At 36.8% G+C, this 22,834-nt stretch overlaps 1 protein-coding gene across 4 annotated transcripts in view; it reads right to left on the bottom strand.

Moving 5' to 3' along the window:
* The window catches only part of LOC131074824 (uncharacterized), a 168,393-nt gene extending 145,988 nt beyond the window's left edge, over positions 1-22,405 (bottom strand). For 2 of the 4 annotated variants that reach the window (XM_058011534.2, XM_058011535.2), the window contains exons 1-3: positions 22,099-22,403; positions 21,693-21,926; positions 18,178-18,273 (exon numbers count right to left, since the gene is read on the bottom strand). In XM_058011534.2, the coding sequence (XP_057867517.1) occupies positions 18,178-18,273; positions 21,693-21,926; positions 22,099-22,179 (411 nt within the window). In that variant the 5' untranslated portion in view covers positions 22,180-22,403. Of the gene's footprint in view, positions 1-18,177; positions 18,274-21,692; positions 21,927-22,098 lie in introns of all 4 variants that reach the window. The other 2 variants (XM_058011537.2, XM_058011536.2) reach the window with 2 other exon arrangements.
* Positions 22,406-22,834: the final 429 nt, after the last annotated feature.

The following is a 22,834-nucleotide window of genomic DNA, read 5'->3' as shown; positions in this document are numbered from 1 at the left end:
AGGATAAAGGAGGAATTGATGAAAAGAACAAGCATGCAACTGTAACATGTCATTTTGAAGGTGTGAAAGAGGTAATAACTAAGGTAGTAGTTGAAATAGAAGAAAAAGAGGAAGATGTAAAAAATGTAGTAGCAATAATTCATGAAGGAAAATTTGAGACAGCCATAAAGAAGAAATAAAACATACAGGTAACAGGTCATTTTTACGATGTATGTGAAAGTGAAATTGATGCAAAAAAATTTGATGAGTTTTTGGATGTGAGATGAATGAAAAGAGTAAACAATTTGAGACAGCCGTAAAGAAGAAATAAAACATACAGGTAACAGGTCATTTTTACGATGTATGTGAAAGTGAAATTGATGCAAAAAAATTTGATGAGTTTTTGGATGTGAGATGAATGAAAAGAGTAGTATTATTGAAGAAGGTAATAGTGAACTTACAGAGATGAAGAGCACTGAAGTTGTAGCAGAGTTTAGTCTTACAGAGGGCATGGAGATATTGAAAATTTTGGGACAGCAATGTAAAGAGAACATAGAGAAAAGAAAAGAAGAAAAGAAGATGACTTACTAATGCAGATTGCAATAGTTGAAAGAGAACGACTTGCACTGACAACAGATGGAGCAAAAGTCACCAATGTGAATGATGAGGTAAAATTTGATTTTGGTGAATTATTTGATGAGTTTCATTTACATGTAAATGATAAGAATAGGATGGAGGAATATGATGAAACAGAAAAATATGAGAAGGATGTTGCAGCTATAGAGAAGGAGAAGAGTGAAAAGGGAATAGGTATGAAAAAGAAAATAGAATTCTTTAAATTCCATGACAATATTAATGATGATCTATATGCACAAGTTGAAGATGATGAAATACAGTGGGAAGTCGAACCTTGGAGGAGTTCAAATTATAATGAATTAAAATTTATGAGAAGGAGAAAGAGAGGAAAAATAAAAGAGAGAAGAGAAAGAATAATTCAGAGCAGAGTGAAGAAGAAGAAAAATCAAGAAGATCAAGAAGAACGATGGATCAAAGGGAAGAACCATATTTTTTAAATGTTCATGAGTCTCCAACTCATGAAACATTTCTTCTTCCCTGGGGTGTTTGATGCAGGAGCATACGGGCTCAGTGGCAATCCCACATCACCAAAAGGAATTGCTTTTATTTTTAATTTTATTTTGGTTTGTAGTGTTTGTGCAGGCATGGTTCCTAGCAATTCATTGAAATCATCCATTTCATTATAAAATTAAATGTTTAACTTTGGTTATTTAATGGCACCAATATTTTGAAGATAACAGATTTTATTGCACAATGTTTTAAAGTTTCATCTTCAAAATAGAGAGGTGAAAATTTCAACACCCAAGCTTGGGAGTGGGTCATTTATTGCTGTTTTGGTCCCATTTTCAAATTCTAACATCCCTACCTTTGGTTTGGCTCTATCACTGATGTCTAGAGATTGCATGATAATGAGTTACAAAAACTAATTCTTGCAAGGGAATTACATTTACTACAGTTCCAAATTGCAGGATGGAGTTTCTAGATGATTTTAAATGCATAAATAGAGAGGGAAAGGAGTAGGAAGAAGAAGATTCAAGAAGAAAAATCCAACTCCCGAAGGAGAAAAGTTACAGGTACAATGTTGAAAAATTTTAGAGAGGATGGGGATTAAAAATTTCTATCGTCCAGGTTGAAAATTTCAGCATAGAAAAATGTATTAGATTGGATGTGTGTTGCTGATTGGAAACAATTATTTCAGAATTGTAATGGGTTTCCTGGTGTTTATAGCATAAATAAAGCATGTCATTATTATTATGAAAACAATTATGAACATGTATTTTTGTAGACAATGGTGCGAGCTTTCACTGTGCAAATTTTTGGAGTGAAAAGACTTCATTTGCTCGATCAATTTAATTTGTGAAAAGTTGCCAGTGAAGAGTTTCTATGCACATTTTAAATAAAATTCATGGCTGGTAATTAATAATTTTGTGGGTTCATTTCTTTGCCTATAAATGTTCTATCGATTAAGGAAATTTGAGGAGTTGGGTGATGGCCATGAAGATCAACACTCCTTGGAGTTCTTGATCTTTGATCCGCATCATTAACCCAAATTATTATATCAGGTGATGAGTTTTGATCAAGATTGAAGATTAATTGGGGACATACTCCAAACTATAATTTTTCACATTGTGTTCAAGTATTGCGATGTGCATGTAATGTGTGAATAATGATGATGTAACAATTTATTTGAAAGAATTGGCAAAATCTAATGTGGTACTTAAAACAAATAAACCCCACTCTCAAACCAATTGCTCACTACCAAGTTGGCTACCCATGCTACATATTTCTTACGATATGTAGATGTCATCATATTCTGCAGGCGACAAGATAAAGTCCCTACAACTTCCAAAACATTGAATCTGGGGAGCATTTTTACTGCCCTATCTAATGTAAGATCAGATGGGAATACCATTATCCGTAAAGAGGATCAAGTATTTCCACATCCTCTCAATATAGATAGCTGAATAGGGCCTTCTCATTGTTCATAGGGTAAGGCACTAAGGCATGTGTGATTACTACTTCTTTCTCTAGTAGTTTTTTCTCTATTCTGCACATTCCTTAAGGATAGTGGGTGCCATCAAATTCTGCAAGTGATAAGAAGTGACATCCCTACCCCCTCAAAAACATATGGCCTAGGGAGCATTTTACTTTAGTGATCTACTATGAAATCTAATGAGAATACGGGAAACCATTATCTGTATAGAGAGTCAATCAACTCTACACCCACTTAATTCAGATATCATGATAAGAGATGCTTGGCCCTTTCTTCAAATGGTTGTTATTCTTAGACAAAGATGGTTACAAGGGATCCCTGGAGCTGTAACTCTGATTACCTCCTTTCATCCAACCTCAAGCACTAGAAACGTTAATACCTACTGGATACATCTAATTCACACTAAAATTGGGAGAAATTAATGAGATTGCATTCCTCTTTGTTGACTGATATTAGTCCATCCTGTTGTACCCAATCAAAAACTCAATGTTGGTAACTTGGTACTGCTTGATGCTCATTTGTCATCAATTCCTCATTTGTTGACTGATATTAGTTCATCCTGTTGTACTACAATGGACACGTGTTGAATAGTAGACTGTTTTGTTTGAAATTTAACTTCTTCTTTTATAGGTGCACCCCAAACCAACAGGCATGCGCCTTTATACAACCTATGAGCTTGCACCTCTAAATGCCATTCGCTTGAGTCTTTCTTTCCATAACTTGAAATAATTTCAGCCCTTTGTAGGTGTGCAACAGAACTCTAGGCGCACACCTAACAATGGATATTTAAACTTTGGGCTTTCCCCTTTTCTGATGCATGTTTCCACTCCAAGTGTGCACTTGATCCCCATACTCTGCATTTTTTGACTTGGATGCTTCCTTCTCAATAATGTTTTGGTCAGATTTTGACCATGAACTTAATTCTATCAAGTGTATGCAATATCAAGACCTTTTTTCCTTGCCATGAAGAATAACTTCAAGAGCATCATTGCATGATCTTGTAAACATTTAAGACAAAACAAAATTGACAGGTCCTGATCATAACTTATGCTTGTGAAAACAATAGATGATAGCTTTAAAATTGACACAATACAAAAATCTCATATGGGTACAAAATGTCTCAAATAAGCCCTGCAAGTTCATATCTAAAATGTTGGACTCACCTAAAGATACTTGGCAAACTCCTATGAACAACTAAAATATCTAAACAAAAACAATGGCTCATTAAACTAAAAAATTTACTTCACTTCATATACAATTAGCTGAAAACACATGGACATCCTGAAACTAGAACTCCAATGAATTCCTTAGCAGAAGGCAGTTGATGGATATTCCAATATAAAAGTAGCATCTACTTTATTTATAAAAGCTTTAAAATTGTAATAAATGTTTGAAAAAATACTGAAAATCTAAAACTAAGGAAAAACTTGAACACGTAACTATTTCAAAAACATATATGCAGTAGGCAATAATAACACCACTGAAAGAATAAAGAGAGCAACTATACCCCTATAAGATCGAAGGGAAAAAGCTTAAATACACTACATCATGATACAAACCTTACCTAAAGCAAAATTCTATTACTTACAAAAGTTTGCAGGTGTCTTCCAATACTCCTTTTGCCGCTAAAAACTTCCAAAATACTATCAAAACACAAAAAACACCAATAGCCATAGAAGTTATTTGTTCACCTGAACAAGCATGTACATGCATGGATATCAAGAATCATATTCTTCCCTCATAGACAACAAATCAATATTAGTCCAGTTTAGAGAGCCTTGCTTAGTCTGAGGCCTGAATACGGACACGTATCTCTCATTCCCCTGCCCGTTGCATTGCCCCGAGCTTTTTTTGTAATGTCCCCTTCTCAGTGATGATGCATTCAATGGTCCATTGGCCTATTCTGGAGACCCGTAGGCTATGTGGAAAGGAGAATTAGGGTTTCCAACTTTTGTGGAGTTTTGCACGAGCTTGTTAGGGTTAGTCAGAAGGGAATTCTTCAGTCCTGCTTGTGGTTTCCTTCTAGGTTTTCCATGAACTCCAGTGTGGCATAACATGCAATTGACTCTTTGGTGAAATGTGAACTTGCTATTTTTAGTAAGTTAGGGTTTGGTTGTTTGGATGATGCAGTTTTGTTGAGCTTCCCAAGCTCTCTCTGGGTGCGAATATCATGCTTTTCGGAGCAGTATTTCATGACTTACTATTTTTAGTAAGTGGCAGTATTGGGCATTTCTATTTTTAGCAGTCTTAGACAAGATCCTGATCCAGTGCAGTTCAATGGTCTTCATTGCTCAGCTTCATCCTGGATTTTGTGGTAATCAGTATCGAAGTTATAAGTTATTCAATTAAACATTATTTCCTTATCCTAAGGTTTAGTATTTAATTATTCTATTACTGATTAATGATATTGGGAATTATGCATATTTTGATTTATCCTAAGTTTTGCTTGGTGAATTATTGATGTTATGAAGGGGGACGTCAAAATGAATATTAAGAAGACTTTATTTTATTTGGCCAAGTTTATTTTATGCCAAAATCGTGGTCCTCTTCGCTAGGTGCGATTTTTGACTAAGGTAGGGGGAGCCATGCTTGGGTCCACCATTTGAAATGAAATGCAAATTTGAGAGGTGAAATTGGAGGGAGTTGAATTTGAACTTCAGACTGGAAATCTATATATACGTTGAATTTGAATTTCAGACTGGAAATCTATATATACAAGTGCTTGGCTCCTCAATTGATCATCCAGAGAAATTATAATGTTATGTTGTCGGAATGACTCCAGACTTCTTCGAGGGTGAAAACCTCCTACATTTTCCTTTGCAATTTCGAGTGTGAGACATCACTCCTAGTTGTGGTTAGTTTTTGGTGTTCACTTGGTGTTCCTGTGGTTTGTGTTGGTGTGGATTTGAAGAAGTTATTTGCTGCTGTGATTTATTGGAGCTGCTGGACGTGGTGGCTGAAGCTTCATTTCATTCATATCTCCTTGCCTATCGAGCATTGCATTCTGGGTAGCCGTTCTATCTCACCATATCCCCTGGGCAATATACTTCACCAAATTGCAGATTGGGACGAGATGTTTTGGATTTTTGGTGGCACGTCGAATTTTGCAGCAGGCCATACCATTCAGGGAGATGCATTGGGTTGTGTGCATCACAGTTGAGGCTTCCTTTGGCCTGGTTTGAGGTTTGAGTTAGTTCACCTTAGTTGTTAGTTTCATTCGCTTCTATTTTGGTGCGATTCAGTGTGGCTTGAAGTGAGTTGTGGGTATTTTCAGTGTTGCTGGTCCAGTTTGGGAGTTGCTGTCATTTTATATCAGATTGGTTAATTTTGTGTTAGTGGCTTAAAATCTGTTTTAGTTGATTATTGTATTCTTGTAGTACTTCATTGTAATCATCTTTGCATCATTGGTTAGTAGTACTAACCTCTTATTAGAACTTGAAGTGCTCATTGTAATCCCCACTGCATAAGTGGAAGAGGTTGGCTGGGCCGCCTTAGTGTTTGTAATTTCAATTTGTACTTCTGTCCTCCCACTGAATAAGTGGTTGAGTGATATTGTCCTCCCACTGAAATATGCGATAGAGTGATTAGTTTTATGTATTATCCTCCCGCTGAAAAACGCAGTGGAGTGATTGTGTTAAGTTTCTTGTTGTTTTCCTTGGCTGGTTTACCGCCAAGAAGTTTGGTTTCTATCCTGCTGGATAAGCAGAAGGGGCTGGCCTGCCGCCCATGCATTGTAATTTTCAGTTGGTTGTGGTGCTAACGATCAACGGAACACCGTATGCTCTCACCCTCCCAAATTGGGTTCTCGATGAACAAAAGGTGGAAGGGTTCTCTTCAGTTGCTTTGGATTATTTCTCTAACCTTAACGGGTTATTGTGTTTGTTCTGTAAATCTTATTGCAAAAATAAAATAAAAATTATGATTTAATAATAAATAATGATAATAATAATAAATAATAATATTAAACTACAAAAGAATTAAAATATAATTTAAATTAAAATATAAAATAATATAGTTAATATAATTAAAATTTAATTAAGTAAATGAATGGTCAAAAGACATGAAATGAAAAGTTGTGACTCCCTCAAACATGAGATATAAAAGGGAGAAGATAACCTCATTCGAGGGGAATAATTTGGGAATCAAAAGTGCAGATATGGTTTAAATAAGAAGTGCAGAACTGATTGTGAAAGGTTGTGTCCCTTTCAAAGGACATAAATAATAAAGAGACACACTCTTTTAAAGGATGCTAAGGGTGAAGGGTGTGTCTATTGCCAAAGGGCATACATGATGAAGAGGTGTGATTCTCCCTCACATTGAAGGATATAAAGTGGAGAAGTTTTCATTTAAGAAGTAGGGATCCATGGAATAGAAAAAATATATGACGCATTAGAAGCAGATTTAGAAGCAGACCTAAGTCACAATTATAAGAAAATCTGGAAGAATGATATGAACATTTATCAAAGAGATCAGAACACGAATACAAATCTGCGAATAGTAATAAAGTGGGCATTGAAGAGAAAGAAGAGGAAATATTAAATTAATAACCAGAGAATCAGACTTGATGGAATAGAAAGGATTTTCACACACACATATATATCTGAGTATAGGCAGCAGATCAGATTGATATAAACAACAGACCTGTGTATTTAAAGAGGGAAACAACATCAAACTAAACCTGTCCAAATTAGCACAATGGACTGAAAATAGACAACCTGCAATAATTCTACAAGTATATTGGGCAAAATTTAGTGTCCTCCGAAAAGGGGACATTACACCACCTTAGTGTTTGTAATTTCAGTTTGTACTTCTGTCCTCCCACTGAATAAGTGGTTGAGTGATATTGTCCTCCCGCTGAAATATGCGGTAGAGTGATTAGTTTTATGTATTATCCTCCCGCTGAAAGACGCAGTGGAGTGATTGTGTTAAGTTTCTTGTTGTTTTCCTTGGCTGGTTTACCGCCAAGAAGTTTGGTTTCTATCCTGTTGGATAAGCAGAAGGGGCTGGCTTGCCGCCCATGCATTGTAATTTTCAGTTGGTTTTGGTGCTAACGATCAACGGAACACCGTATGCTCTCACCCTCCCAGATTGGGCTCTCGGTGAACAAAAGGTGGAAGGGTTCCCTTCAGTTGCTTTGGATTATTTCTCTAACCTTAACGGGTTATTGTGTTTGTTCTGTAAATCTTATTGCAAAAATCAAAAAAAAATTATTGGGGATATTTCATTTTTCCTCAAAAGCATTTTATTTTAGAGGAGGTGGAGCAAGCTCCCTTCCTTCTCCAAGTCTCTTCCAGTCTCTATTTTGCTCCATCCTCATATATCCACCTTTCAATGGTATCAATCTGTCTATTTAGCCAATGGCAAACATTGATGAGATGGAACATGAATTTCTCCATATTTGAGAAGGTTTCTTCCAGCAGAAGTTTATGAATAGTGAATATTGTGCTCTCCTATGTTGCTTTAGATCTCAATGCTACCATCTATGGCATGCAGAGCAATAACAAGGGAACTTTCCTTGAGATAATTGGCAGGCCCTTAACTGGAGCTAACATCCCCCCTTGAGAAGCAAATAGAATGCCTCCAAGCTGATTGACAAACAGGTGCCCTATAGTTCAACAGATAGGGTTGCCATATTCACAAATGCTTAGGCTACCATGTTAGGTTTTGAGGAGCCACTTGAGTGATTTGGGAATCACATGTGGAACTGATAATGGTTGATTGGGTGACAGTAGGCCATTTCATCCGAGAGGCCATAGTCCCCAACTCTGCAAAGCATTTAACTTTGATAGGTTGTTTGGAAGATATGGGAGGATGGTGGGCTTTGATAACAAATGAGGTTATATAAGTAGCAAGCATTTGATGATTCAAAAGAGAAGAGACTGCTTTAACTTGTTGTGTAGTGAGATGTAGGACCCAATGTGGCTCACTATGAGGAACTGTAGGTGTTTTCTCATCACTAGATTGCATTATCATGGCTCCAATATCTTTTTGATTGAGTTGGTGGCTTCTAGTGGTTATTGCCATAGATGAACTACTCGTCACTCGGCAAAACCCGCCAAGGCCTGAAAAAAAAAACTCGGCAAAAACTCGGCAACTTAAAAACACGCATAAATTTAATTAAAAATGCATTTTTTTTGCAAAATTTAATGAGAAGATGCATCCAATGAGTCAACAAATGAGAACACAAAAGAAACAAGTTGGGTATGACTCGCTCAGGCTGTGGCTCGTCCTCCATCCTGGATGTAGCTCTGCCTCTAGCTGCACCTGGCACTGGCAATGACTCATCCTCCTCAATGCCATCCAGTGTGAAACCAAATCCACCTCCTTCCTCTTTCGTAACTTGCCTCTCCAAATCTTGATGTCATCCTCTGTAAACAATGAGGCTGCTCCTACGCCCTCCAATCATTGTAAGGATCTATATCATCCAAATCAACTGGACCAGATCGTGCTTCCTCTACCTTCCTTATGCGTAACCGAAGATTATATTACACAAAGACAAGGTCATTAAGGTGTTTTTTGGGCTAACTTGGTCCTCTTCTTCGTGTGGATGGCCTTAAACAAGCTCCAATTGCGCTCACAACTAGATGAACTACAAGGCTAACATAAGATTCAAAGGGTAAAATTTTTGAGATTTGGGGTATTTTCACCCCAACTTTGCCACCAAGCATCTGCTAAATAAAATTAGGTTGAGGGTAGCACTGCTCGCAGGGGTTTGAGGGTGAGAAAGAGAGGGGTAGAGAGATAGGTCTAGATCTTGGGGGAGAGAGGAGAGAGTGAGATGGAGAGTGGTAGAGAGGGGGATAGAGGAAGAGTGATAGGGAGATAGACAGGTCTAAAATTCGGGACAGATAAAGTGAGTGAGATAGAGAGAGTGAGAGAATGCTAATAGGAGCCTGTTGATTACTGAAATTTAACTGTCTAAAAATTTAAAAGATCTTCTAAAACCTAGAATTTGCATTATAACTCCTAGAGATCTGAAAACACTCTCAAACATCCTGTCAATATATACATGAAATATAACTTAAAGTATAAGAAAGGAAAAAACAACATTGAAATGTGACTTATAATTAAATATTATATTTCATGTATATATTCTGATGAAGAGAATGAGACTGACTTGAAAAAAAAAAAAGAAATTAGACATGTTTGGGCCTTTTTTTTTAATGCAGCCCGTTGTTTGTAATTAGCGCTGGCGGATTCCAATTGCCTTGGGCAACATTGGAATCCGCCTAAGGGGGCCAACCCCTTCTCCAACATATAGGGCCAGGCCCTATACCTCTCGGCTTCTCCGAAAAGGTCCCCACGCTATACTCAAACCCATCATGCCACCATGATAGGGCCGACCCTATCCATTTCGCATAAAAGAAATTAAATAAATTAAAATGTTTAATTTGCAAGGCAAGCCAACATGATTAGAAGTATTGCTACTCCTATAAATAAAGCATATACTTCACATAATAATCATTCATTCAGATTTCAAGTAAATGCGAAATATACCTTGAGGATGCGAACTACATATACAAGGCAGTTGATAATAGCGAACTTCATTAAAGGCAGCAGATCATCATTAAAAGATAGAGAACTACACTAAAGGCTCAAGCAAATTGCGAACTAGTTGAAAGGTGCAGCTAACCCTTGTTATGCACACCAAACCCTATTAGAAGGACTGCAGATCATGATCTCTATCAATAAACTAATTGTGAAGACTTCTATGTCATCTTCCTTGTGACTGCAACATCTATACTCTAGATAAGTGTGTAATTATCAGTTGAATTCAAAACCATAATCAGATCTGAGGATCTTTTCTGGCTGGGTTTATCCTCCTAGGAGGTTTTCCCAGGGTAACTGTGCCTTGTCTTTATGCATTCATTTTCTTTACTATGCTTAAATCTGGAAAACAATAAATCTAATTAACCTAGTTAGAAACAAATTCTGATTTTCTAAGTTTTATTCAATCTGAAAGTACTAAAATTAATATGGTATCAGAGCTATAGGCTAGATCAACTTTCAGATTTTAGAATTCAGTACTCCTTTATTTCCAGATTGTTGTCGCATTTGCAGGTCAGGTCAATGGGGCTGAAAGTGGAAGATAGGCTTGACGGGAATCTCAATTTCACTGCATGGAAGGTTCGAATCAAGTTGGCACTAGAGGAAGAAGATCTTCTCCCATTCATTGAAGTGAAAGAGCTAACTGAACCTACGGATGCAGCCGAGCTAAAACAATTCAAAAAGGATGTTGTCAAGGCTAGGAAGATTCTCATTGATTCAGTCAAAGACCACCTAGTCACCTCTATTGCCCCATTTACCACTGCAAGGGAAATGTTCATCCATCTACAAGGTACATATGAAGTTAACAATCTCAGTAGGGCAATTACTTTAAGACAGCAACTACTTAATATCAAAATGGCAAAAGAAGATTTTGTTATTTCCTACTTTATAAGAATTTCAGAACTAAAGAATCAGCTAGGTTTAATTGGTCATAACATGGAAGACAAAGACCTTGTCATGATTGCCCTAAATGGCCTACCTCACTCATGGGAGTCATTTATCCAAACCATAAGTGGCAAGACTGAGTTACCTACCCTTGATCGCCTTAAGAATGATTGCATCCAAGAAGAGTCTCGCCTCATCACAAGAGGGCAAACCAAAAGTCCCCATGTAGATGATCATCACATGCTTGCAGCCCAATGCAAGAAAGGGGGAAATTGGAAGAAGCCTTATCCAAAAAGAAATAGGGAATTCAGACCATTTAGTTCCCAACACCCTTGGAAAAAACCAAGAGATACCTCGCGTGTCCGATGCTTTAGATGTGACAAGTTTGGACACTATGCTAAAGAATGTCAGAATAACCCTACCCAAAGTGAAGCCAACCTAAATGAAGTCTCAGAACAAAATGATGACTTCTTATTCATCTCCGCTCTGTCTAACAGTGTCCCTTCAGATAGTAATACATGGTTGATTGACAGTGGTGCCTCCAGACACATCACAGGCTACTGTGATCATCTTTCAGACTTAGTAGAAAAGGATACCAGCCTTCACGTGGTAATTGGTGATGACGCTCGTTATTCGGTAAGAAATTCTAGCTCTACTTCTCTAAATTTAGACTCTGGTATTTCTCTGCACCTCAGTGATATCTTGTTTGTTCCTGGAATTAAAAGAAACCTAATTTCCATTTCTGCTCTAGAAGATAAAGGTTATCAAATTGCATTTTCTGAGGGAAAAGTTCTTGCTTGGCCTAAGAAATCTAGTTTTAAATCTACTTGTATAATTGGTCATAGATATGATAGTCTTTATAAGCTCTCTACTAACCCTATTCAAGCCCTCATTAATGAGGCTCCTGAATCCTGTGAGCTATGGCATAGAAGACTTGGACACTTGCATTATCAAGCTCTTCCATCCCTTGAAAAGTTAGTCAAAGGTATGCCTAAACTCAGTCAAATTCATGATAACACTTGTAAAGGTTGTGCTATCGGTAAAAATGTTAAAAGTCCTTTTCATAAAAGTGAAAATCTCCTAAAGACAAATTAGAACTTGTTCACTCTGATTTATGTGGTCCTATGTCTATAGCATCTCCTAGTGGATTTCTTTATTACATAATCTTCATAGATGATTTCTCTAGGAAAACTTGGATCTACTTCTTGAAATCTAAAGAATCTGATGAAGTCTTAAGTAAATTTAAAGAGTTTAAAGCATTAACTGAAAACTCCTCTGGTAAAAGAATTAAATGTCTAAGATCTGACAATGGAGGTGAGAACACCTCCAGTAGCTTTTATGATTTTTGTGTTGAGTCAAGAATTAAGAGGGAGTTTTGTGTTCCATACAATCCTCAACAAAATGGTGTTACTGAAAAAAAGAACAGGACTATTGTTGAGGCTGCAAAGGCTATGATTCACGATCAAGACTTGCAGACCTTCCTATGGGCAGAGGCTTCTAGAACAGCAGTGTATATCCAGAATAGATGTCCACACCATGTTCTAAAGAACATGACCCCTGAAGAGGCCTTCACAGGATCCAAACCAGACATCAGTCACCTCAGAATTTTTGGAAGTCTCGTTTATGTTCATGTGCCCAAGGAAAAGCGAACAAAGTTGGAACCTTCTAGAAAGAAAGGCATGCTAGTCGGCTACAGTGAATCCTCCAAGGCATTCAGGATATTCATCCCTGGTCAAAGGTATGTTGAGGTAAGTAGGGATGTTATATTTGAAGAAAACATTGCTTTTAAGAAATCGAAAGGTTCTTGTGTTATTGATGAAGCTAATGACAATCAAGATATAAATGTTGACACTAACCCTGAGATTCAGAGGGAGCTGATTGAACCTCCACCTCAAGAAGAACATAATGATCCACCAGAGCCCATGAATCCCACTGATATTCCTAGTGACATTGTCATTACCAAAAAGAGGCCTCTTTGGGTAAGAAACACCATTCAAGAAGCTGAAAGATTTGCTGCTCCCAGTGGCACCTTCCGTGAAACTAAGAGACCTCAGGTATTCTCCAACTATGTTGCATTGATGTGCAATCTCATTGAAACTAAACCTTGCAATGTTGAAGAAGCCTTGATTCATCATGCCTGGAAGCTTGCTATGGATGAAGAGTATCAGTCAATCATCAAGAATGATGTGTGAGATATTGTGCCCAGACCCAAAGGTAAATTTGTTGTTTCCTCTAAATGGTTATAAAAAAATTAAACATAATGTTGATGCTAGTATTGAAAAATATAAGGCTAGATTTGTAGCTCGTGGTTTTTCTCAAAAGGAAGGCATAGACTATGAAAAAACGTTTGCTCTTGTTGCTAGATATACTTCTATTAGAACGATAATAGCTATTGTTGCTGCTAGGGGTTGGAAACTACATCAGATGGATGTTAAGACTGCCTTCCTTAATGGTGTTATTGAGGAAGAGGTCTATATTGAGCAACCTGAGGGTTATGAGATTCGGGATAAATTAACTCGTGTGTAGGTTGAAGAAAGCTCTGTATGGCCTTAAACAAGCTCCTCGTGCTTGGTATGAAAGAATTGATAAATACTTGCTAAGTCTAGGTTTTTGTAAATATGATGCTGACTCTAACATATACTTTAAAGTAGCCAATGATGAAATGCTAATTCTAGTTCTATATGTGGATGACCTATTCCTTATTGGTAAAGATGAACTTATTATTAGATGCAAGAAAGAACTAGCTTCAGAATTTGAAATGAAAGACTTAGGTCTAATATATTATTTTATAGGTCTAGAAGTATGGCAAAGATCTAACGAAATTTTTCTAAGTCAAGGAAAATATACTATTGACATTTTGAAAAAATTTAGAATGATGCATTGTAAACCCATGTCTACTCCTATGGAATCTAACTTAAAGAAGTTAAGTGTTTCTGCAGCTAACTCTGATTTTGCAGATCCATCAAAGTATCGGCAGTTGATTGGATCACTGATGTATCTAGTTAACACTAGACTAGACATATGTTTTGTTGTGAATGCTCTCAGCCAGTTTATGAGCATGCCCAAACATGTTCATCTTGTTGCGGCCAAGCACATCCTAAGATACTTGCGAGGAACAGTCGATTTTGGGTTGAAGTATCCACTTAACACTTCAATAACCTTGGAAGGTTATTCAGATGCAAATTGGGCTGGAAGCGTCAAAGACAGGAAAAGCACCTCCGGTATTTGTTTTAGCTTGGGATCCGCAGTGATCTCTTGGGCTTGCAGAAAACAATCCTCAGTGGCATTGACTACTGCTGAAGCTGAGTATATTGCAGCAAGTGTAGCTTCCAGAGAAGCAGTGTGGCTTCGTAAGCTTCTTGCTAGGCTGTTGGGTCAGCCTTGGGATCCTACAGTTATTCACTGTGATAACCAGAGTTGTATTAAAATGTCTATCAATCCAGTGTTTCATGACAGGTCAAAACATGTGGAAATCATTTCATTCAGGATATGGTGCAAAGAGGAGCTATTCAGCTAAAGTATGTCAGCACTGATGAGCAGGTTGCAGATATTCTTACCAAGCCTCTATCCAAAGTGAAGTTTGTGTACTTCAAGGACAGACTTGGTATTATGGAAAATGAAATCCCAATTGAGAGGGAGTCTCAATCTCAGTGATACATTGTGTTGTATCAAACCACCCTCTGCGGGCAATATAAGGTGGTATTGTAAACTTCTCAAGGAGAAGTGTAATTATTAACCATCCTCTACAGGCAATGTAAGATGGTATTGTAAATGTTAACCATCCTTTGCGGGCAATGTAAGATGGTATTGTAAATCTTCTCAGGGAGAAGTGTAATTGTTAAACCATCCTCTGTGGGCAATGTAAGATGGTAGTAGTGTAATTGTTGACCATCCTCTGCGGGCAATGTAAGATGGTAGAAAAGATCCTCTCCACCCTCTGCGGGCAATGTAAGGTGGATCCAATCTATGCTTGTGTGCAAGCTGGAAGATTATGATTATGTAGTTCCATACTTTGTTTGTGTGCAAAATGGAAGATTATGGTTATGATTCTCTTCCCTAATTAAGAGGGAGTGTTGTTTGTAATTAGGGCTGGCAGATTCCAATTACCTTGGGCAACATTGAAATCCGCCTAAGGGGGGCAGCCCCTTCTCCAACATATAGGGCCAGGCCCTATACCTCTCGGCTTCTCCTATAAGGTCCCCATGCTACACTCAAACCCATCATGCCACCATGATAGGGCCGACCCTATCCATTTCGCATAAAAGAAATTAAATAAATTAAAATGTTTAATTTGCAAGGCAAGCCGACATGATTAGAAGTATTGCTACTCCTATAAATAAAGCATATACTTCACATAATAATCATTCATTCAGATTTCAAGTAAATGCGAAATATACCTTGAGGATGCGAACTACATATACAAGGCAGTTGATAATAGCAAACTTCATTAAAGGCAGCAGATCATTAGTAGGAGGCAGCGAACTTCATTAAAGGCAGCAGATCATCATTAAAAGATTGAGAACTCCATTGAAGGCTCAAGCAAACTGCGAACTAGTTGAAAGGTGCAGCTAACCCTTGTTATGCACAGCAAACCCTATTAGAAGGACTGCAGATCATGATCTCTATCAGTAAACTAATTGTGTAGACTTCTATGTCATCTTCCTTGTGACTGCAACATCTATACTCCAGATAAGTGTGTAATTATCAGTTGAATTCAAAACCATAATCAGATCTGAGGATCTTTTCTGGCTGGGTTTTTCCTCCTAGGAGGTTTTCCCAAGGTAACTGTGCCTTGTCTTTATGCATTCATTTTCTTTACTATGCTTAAATCTGGAAAACAATAAATCTAATTAACCTAGTTAGAAACAAATTCTGATTTTCTGAGTTTTATTCAATCTGAAAGTACTAAAATTAACACAGCCGAGTTTTTCCTGGAAACTCGCTGAGTTTTTGTGAAAAAACTGCCAAAAACTCAACAAGTTTTTGCTAAGAACTCGGCAAGTTTCTTCTGTGAGTTAAAGTCATAAGTACTCGCCAAGCAAAAAAACTTGTAAGTTTTTGAAAACTCACCAAGTTTTCGGCGAATAGTCCATATATGGTTATTGCTACACTAAATTACAAGGCAGGTTGCACATGTTGGTGGGATTTTGTGCATCAAATCATTTTTGGAGCAAACATCATTCTCGAAGCTTAACTGCAGTCATACTAGTTGGTGCATTTCTTCACTGGCAACATTGTTAGTGGGGTGCTTTGCTTCTTGTGAGCATGTGATGTGGTCAAGAGACACCCATGATGGTGGTTAGACTATCCTTGTATGATGCCTTGTTATCGAGTGCATACACCTTGCTTTGAGCATTGATGGTGCGGACCTCAGCATGAAACTTATCATTCACAGAGAATGTTATCCTCAAGTCAATATAAAGTTTTCCAAGAGTTGCCAGATTAAAAAATCCATGTCAAGTATGCCTTTGTTAGTGGTCCCAATGTGTTGTCAACTTGTATCTTCCATGGGAAGAAGGTAACATCAATGTGTGAACCCTTAGTCAAGTTTATGGTAAGATGTTAAGAGTGAATAATCATTGATCATGCTTCCTAAGTCAATTGTATACGACAAAGACATCAGGATTAAGCAAAAACCAATGTTAACATTCCCCCATGCCACCTATGAATGAACACAACAAGGGTGACAGTTCATTCATATTTTAAATTTTAAAGGCAGAGGGGTACCCCAAACTATTATTATTATGATAATTAATTCATATTTAAATCTAAAAGGGTGAGGGATATCACAACACTTGATCAACATATTGTAGAGTGAAGATTATTTTGGTACAAAGTTCCCTGTCATATATTCTGCTCAATATTTTGATATATATACAATGTGTGAATAATGACATGTACTGGGTTGTTTGAAGAAAATGAAAACCCTAATATTATACACAGAATGTCAAGCATTGGTATTAATAAATAAATCTCCATAGAACTATAACAGACATGTTTCTCGTGTCATCAATAAGACCATGGTTCATTTGCGATGGATAATCCATGCTTTTCCTTAATATTTCAGATGAGACACTAGTTTTAAGGTACCTTCTTTCTAATGAATTATTGAGTAGTAAAACAAAAATTGCAAACAAAACTGAAACATAAATGTAACTATGAAATCAACAAATCACATAAAGATAAATGGTATCTAGAATCAAATCTATCAAGCCTAACTATTTGGTTTGGCATTTTCTATTGAGTGCTGAAAAATGAAAATTACTAGTAAGGGAGTAGAGAATAATATCAACATCTTGGAGTACTGTCAATGCCTATGTCAGATTCTATTGCACAAAAGATGTGTATGCCTCATCTTAAGTGATATGGCCATGTTTATAACCACACTTGGTATGCCTTGTGTATTCCTAAAAATGGTAATTAAATCATGCTAGGAATTTTCCAGCAAACACAATTAAAATCTGTTTCAACTTCCACCAAGTTCCTTAAGACTACCTTGTTAGATGTTTTAGAAACATGGCCATATCACAGTTATTTGATGCTATTCTTGCCAGAATAATTTACTAGATTACATTGCAAAGGCACAAATAAAGCAAGCAAGTAATGTTGACTTATCTTCATATTTCTACCATTTGAAAACAGTGTCAATGCCTATTTCAGATTCTATTGCAGGAAAAATCCCTGGGAATTTCTCGCACCTACTCAACGCTATTCTTACCAGAATAACTTACTTGATTAGATTACAAAGGTTGCAATAATGCTAGAAAGTACAAACTTATTTATCTTCATATTTCTACCATTTGGAAAGAGACCCAGCTAACTCAAACGTAAAAAACAAAAATTAAGCATTCAGGTTATGCATTCCCTTGAGCATTTATAAAACTGAGAATGTTCTAATTTGTTGGTTAAAGCAAACATCTGGCTGCATGGGAAAGATGTCTTGTTCGATATGAAGAATTTACTTTTCACTTCAATGAAGAATAAAAAGTTTTACATTAGTAGTTTCTTATGAAACCATTTTTTCATTGAGAATAAAATGTCACCAAAAACTGTTCAGTATTGAAAGATGTTTCTTGTATGTCTAACCATTAGTCTAAAGTAAAAACAATATTATCATAGCAATTTAAAATGACAAAAAATAGATATGTACTGAACTCCTTTTACACTTGTGTAATGAAAGGGTTGAGCAAAATTACCTGCCAAAGCATCAAACTAGAGTTTTTGAAGACATTCTCAGCAGCCCAGACATAGATTCCAACAATATGCAATCCTCCGACTAGCATTTTGGAGACCTGAATGGATAAAGCCACGTACGAAATTTATTCCTTTACTTTTAGCCAAAAAAATACTAAATAGTAAAAATATCAAACTATGAAAATTTCCATAATCTCAACAGAAAAAAATCTGTGACATTGTAACTGCGAAATACATAAAAGTCCTTGATTGAATTTGACTGATTTTCTAAATATGTTGTCCATCTGGATTTTCTGCATTTGCTTTCGACGAACTCAAGTTTTGCAGTTGGAAGCATCATGGAAGAAATTAAGACAACTAATTCCACCCTACAAGTGAAATATTTTAAAATAATTCACACAAACTTGACAGAGGTCTTGTGGTTAGCACATGAAAATTCCACGATGTTAATTACTAATCACACAGCACCAAAAATCTCAAATAACTTGCAATTTCTTGTGAGAATCAGAGCTCACATTGTTTCCTATGCTAGTTTACTGTCAATCTTAGGCTTTGACCAAAAAACTTTTGATTACTTCCTCAACTTTACAGTTAATTTACCCAGCTTTCCCCATTTTAAACCTGGGTAATGAATCTTGTCAGTGTCATGTAAATGGAATGCCACTATGGTAAATTTAGAATTATTTGCATACAGACTTCACAATGAGACCACATCTCCCAGATTCAGCCTGATCTGGTCCGAATCCAAGCAGATCTAAATCATTTTGACTGGCCAAATTTGTCTGATTCGATCCAGATTTTTCAATCGCTATAGAAATTTTACCCCATTTTTTTAAATTTACGGATTCATCATTTTCATGTTATCAAGAATGTGCCAGGAACAACTAGAGATAGTGTGGCATGTGATCATACTCAGCTGCTCTAATATAACTACTAACGAGTTAGCTATTAAGCGGAGAGAAAAATATTTTCTAGTTTGTAAGGGCATGGAATGAAGCAACTAGAAGAAATATCCTTGATCGCCCTTACTCAACCAAAGGATTGTTGGTACGTGTCCAGCATATCCCCTTGGGATTCATAACATGGTTTAACAACCTCCTATGACATCCTTAACTAGGATGGTAGTGGTTTCCTGAATAGATGCATCTTTTGAGAAAAACAGCCAGCTCAACTCCCTATAAGTGGTATTAGAGCAGGGTCGCAGGTTCGAATCTCCTCAGGTAATGCTGAGGGGGACATTGTTAGTATGCGTCCAGCATATCTCCTTGGGAATTGTGAAATGGTTTAACAGCCTCCTATTAGATCCTTAACTAGGATGGTAGCGGTTTCCTAAATAGATGCATCTTTTGGGGGAAACAACCAGCTCAACTCCCTATAAGGATAATCAGGCATTGAATCCAGCCTACTGATGGCTGCGATGGGGATGGGTGCGATAAGTAGTTGGGTGGGGATTATAGTTGATTCGATCAAGAGGAGGTCGGATCAGAAATGAAGTATTAAACAGATAGGGGACAGCGCTTTCCTGTTTGAAGGGTAATGCTTAGCTCCATCTGCGCAATCTGCTTTGTCTGGCACTCGTTTGCCTCTAGAGGATAATAAAACTACTCCGAGATTTTTCTCAGGTGAGGGATAACCTTAAGACAGCAATTATAGATAGAGAGGACTGCTCATACTCGGGGGCCTATCTATAGAAGGAGGGAGCTGATAGGCGTTGGTGGTATCACACCCCTCGCTCCCACTTTCGGCCATACTTAGAGTCGAAGAAGAAGAAGAAGAAGAAGCCGGCTCATCCTATGATTCTCATTGAAGCCAACTCATCCCATTCAGAATTTTTGTGACCTCCAGAATCGAACCAAAATTTCTCGTAACTATGGATGAAACAATAGATGAGATCCAACGCTAACAGCAAATTGCACTTTACTAAGAAATATGAAAATTCAATCAGCTGCGCATTTGCTTTTGTGTGTGTGTGTTTGTATAGGTAGATATGGGCAGAAGATTGGATGCAGCAAACCACAAGAACAGGACAAAGTAAATCAGACTGAAACAAGGTCATAAGTGGCTTTTAAAATCAATATATGTAGAATGAACAGCCATACCAAGAAACTTGTATTACCAAAGTTATTAACAGACTATATGTGCACAGCCAATATAGATGGATGGCTATGATTTTAGTAACATCCACGAGACCAAAACAGACTAGCAGCCACATGGCTACAGCTACACTGATCAGTGTGTAAGCACCTTCTGCAGGCTTAAGAGAAGTCCAAAATGCCTCAATACAATGCAAGTTGAGACAGGAACACTGCTGCTGCTTCCTTCAAAAGGGCCAAACTTCTATTTTCAGAAGTCCGCTTGCTTTCTAGCCCAAATATCATTGTACAAAATAAGCATGATCTCAATACCCTTTAAGGTACAAAATAAGCATAATCTCTACTCCCTCTCTTCCTTCAAAATCACCCATCTACCAGTCTTATCTAACTTGGTGTGAAGCAGTCCATATTTGAGCTACGAACACATGGAATAAACCCAAACAATGTCTATCTAACTAGCCTGAATGTTGTTGTAAGCAGAGATTTCCATGATGAATTGTTAGTCTATCAGAATACCCCAGAGCTACAAAACAAGCATATTCTCTCTTCCAACAATTTATTCAAAGTAATTCATCTACTAGTTTTACACCTAGGTTGAGTAAATTAGTCTTCAATTTGGATGCAAAAACATAGAATCAACACTCAAGGTTAACTAGCGCAAATGTCCCAGTAAGCAGAAGGCACAAAATGGTCATATTCTCTTCTCCATCTCTTCTTTGGATTCACCCATATACTAAATGCTTTGGCTTAGATAATAGCCAGGTTATTGGTTTCTTTCATATCCATGGAGCTATGATCATACAGCTAATAGAGACCTTATTTTATTAAATAAATAAATAAAATAACTGATAGCTACAGTTACCATTATATGTATACACAGGTACGTGTATAAGTGTGTATACTTCATAATCATAAGATCTATAAAGGAATTCTGTTGCAATCAAGGAGAGAAACTTTACTCAGGCAAAAACAATTTTCCCGAAGACTGGATGAATGTTGAATTTGATTCCATTTACAGAGAGACAGAGACAGAGAGTCCATCTATAAATAAACTAATGGAAACTTGGAGGTGGTCCCAGGGACAGCTGCAGCTCTCTCTTGCCCTTTTTATCATCAGACAATTCACCGAATCTTATAAAACAAAAAACGGAATAAACCTAAAGGCATAATTCTTTGATATGGGACCGCTAAATAGAATTTTCTATATAAGGAGCTCTATACCGCATTGCTAATACATCAGACATCCTGATCATAAATCACCAAGTGTATTCTCGAGCTTAAAAATCGATCTGTTTCAAATTTTATAAAACAGTTAACGAAATGTCAATTTTATAGAAAACAAATTTGCCATGTAACATTTTACAATTCAGAAATCTGTTTTTGAAACCCATACTCTAATTTAAGAAAAGAAATTAGGGCTCTACCTGGCGGGCATGTTCTCCAACCCATTCAACATCAATTATCAATGAAGATGAATCTGCCATTGATTTACCCTTTGAAACCTTCTTCTTATCTACTCTCCCACTCCTGGAAGACTCTGCATTTTCAGATATTAAAGAAGTGGGATCAACTCCGTCATTTGGGGGTGTCGGAATGAGTGCAAATACGGAGTTACGGTTGGATTTTGCACCTCCCAGTTTTCCAATCGCAAGACCCACCTTCAAATTTCACCGAAAATGATCATTAATTTAACAAACCTGATATTGTTTAGGAAAGTTATCATAAATTTATCAATACAAATTTGTCTGCTGTTCAACTCGTTCTAATTCGAATTAGAATTGCAGAGACAGAATGAATGATAGTAATAGGAGAAGAGAATTTGCTTTATACTTGCACGGAAATTGCTGATTGGGAGAGGTGAGTCTCCACAGAATTTAAGTGGGTTTCATCTCCTATCACTACTCTCACCATGATAGCTAGTTTACTGTGCCTCTTCCTGCCTGGATTGTTTTGTCAGCTATGAATTTCAAAACGAGGGAAAAAAATCTAATTCAATTTCACCACCTCTCGGTGGAACATTTTTATGAATAGCTGTAGTGTACAGAGAAAAGAATGAAACATTTTAATGACGTTCAAAAGGAACGAGAATCGCAACGAATTTTTTTTCCCGATGCATTGAAATCTTCTATTAGGGATCTTCATCAAGAAGTTAGTGTATTAATCTGTTTGTAATGCATGTCATGTCAATTTCCAATTGATTTGGGATTCATTTGATGGAAAGTTTATTATTATCATGATTATATTTATTTTTATTAAAAAAATTATTATTTATTATATTTATGTTTGTACATATTTTCATATATTTATTTGTTATTTTGATATTTTTTCTTTTCTATGTGAAGTTAATATTATGGTTTATAAATTACATAATTTTATTTCTTAAAATTCAAATTTTATGATTTTCAATTTTTCATTAGTTGTTATTAATTTATCTGATGTATGTTTAAGCAATTTGTTGATGGCGAAAACTAGCACTTGTTGCTTTTAGTCAACACGGAATAGAATGTTGAGTGTATCATATTCTCTCTTGAATAAGGAAATCCCTAATGCTATTCAAACTGATCAT

Source organism: Cryptomeria japonica, chromosome 6, assembly GCF_030272615.1.
Source record: "Cryptomeria japonica chromosome 6, Sugi_1.0, whole genome shotgun sequence".
NCBI classification, from domain to species: Eukaryota; Viridiplantae; Streptophyta; class Pinopsida; order Cupressales; family Cupressaceae; genus Cryptomeria; species Cryptomeria japonica.
This window is presented reverse-complemented; position numbering and strand designations above follow the sequence as displayed.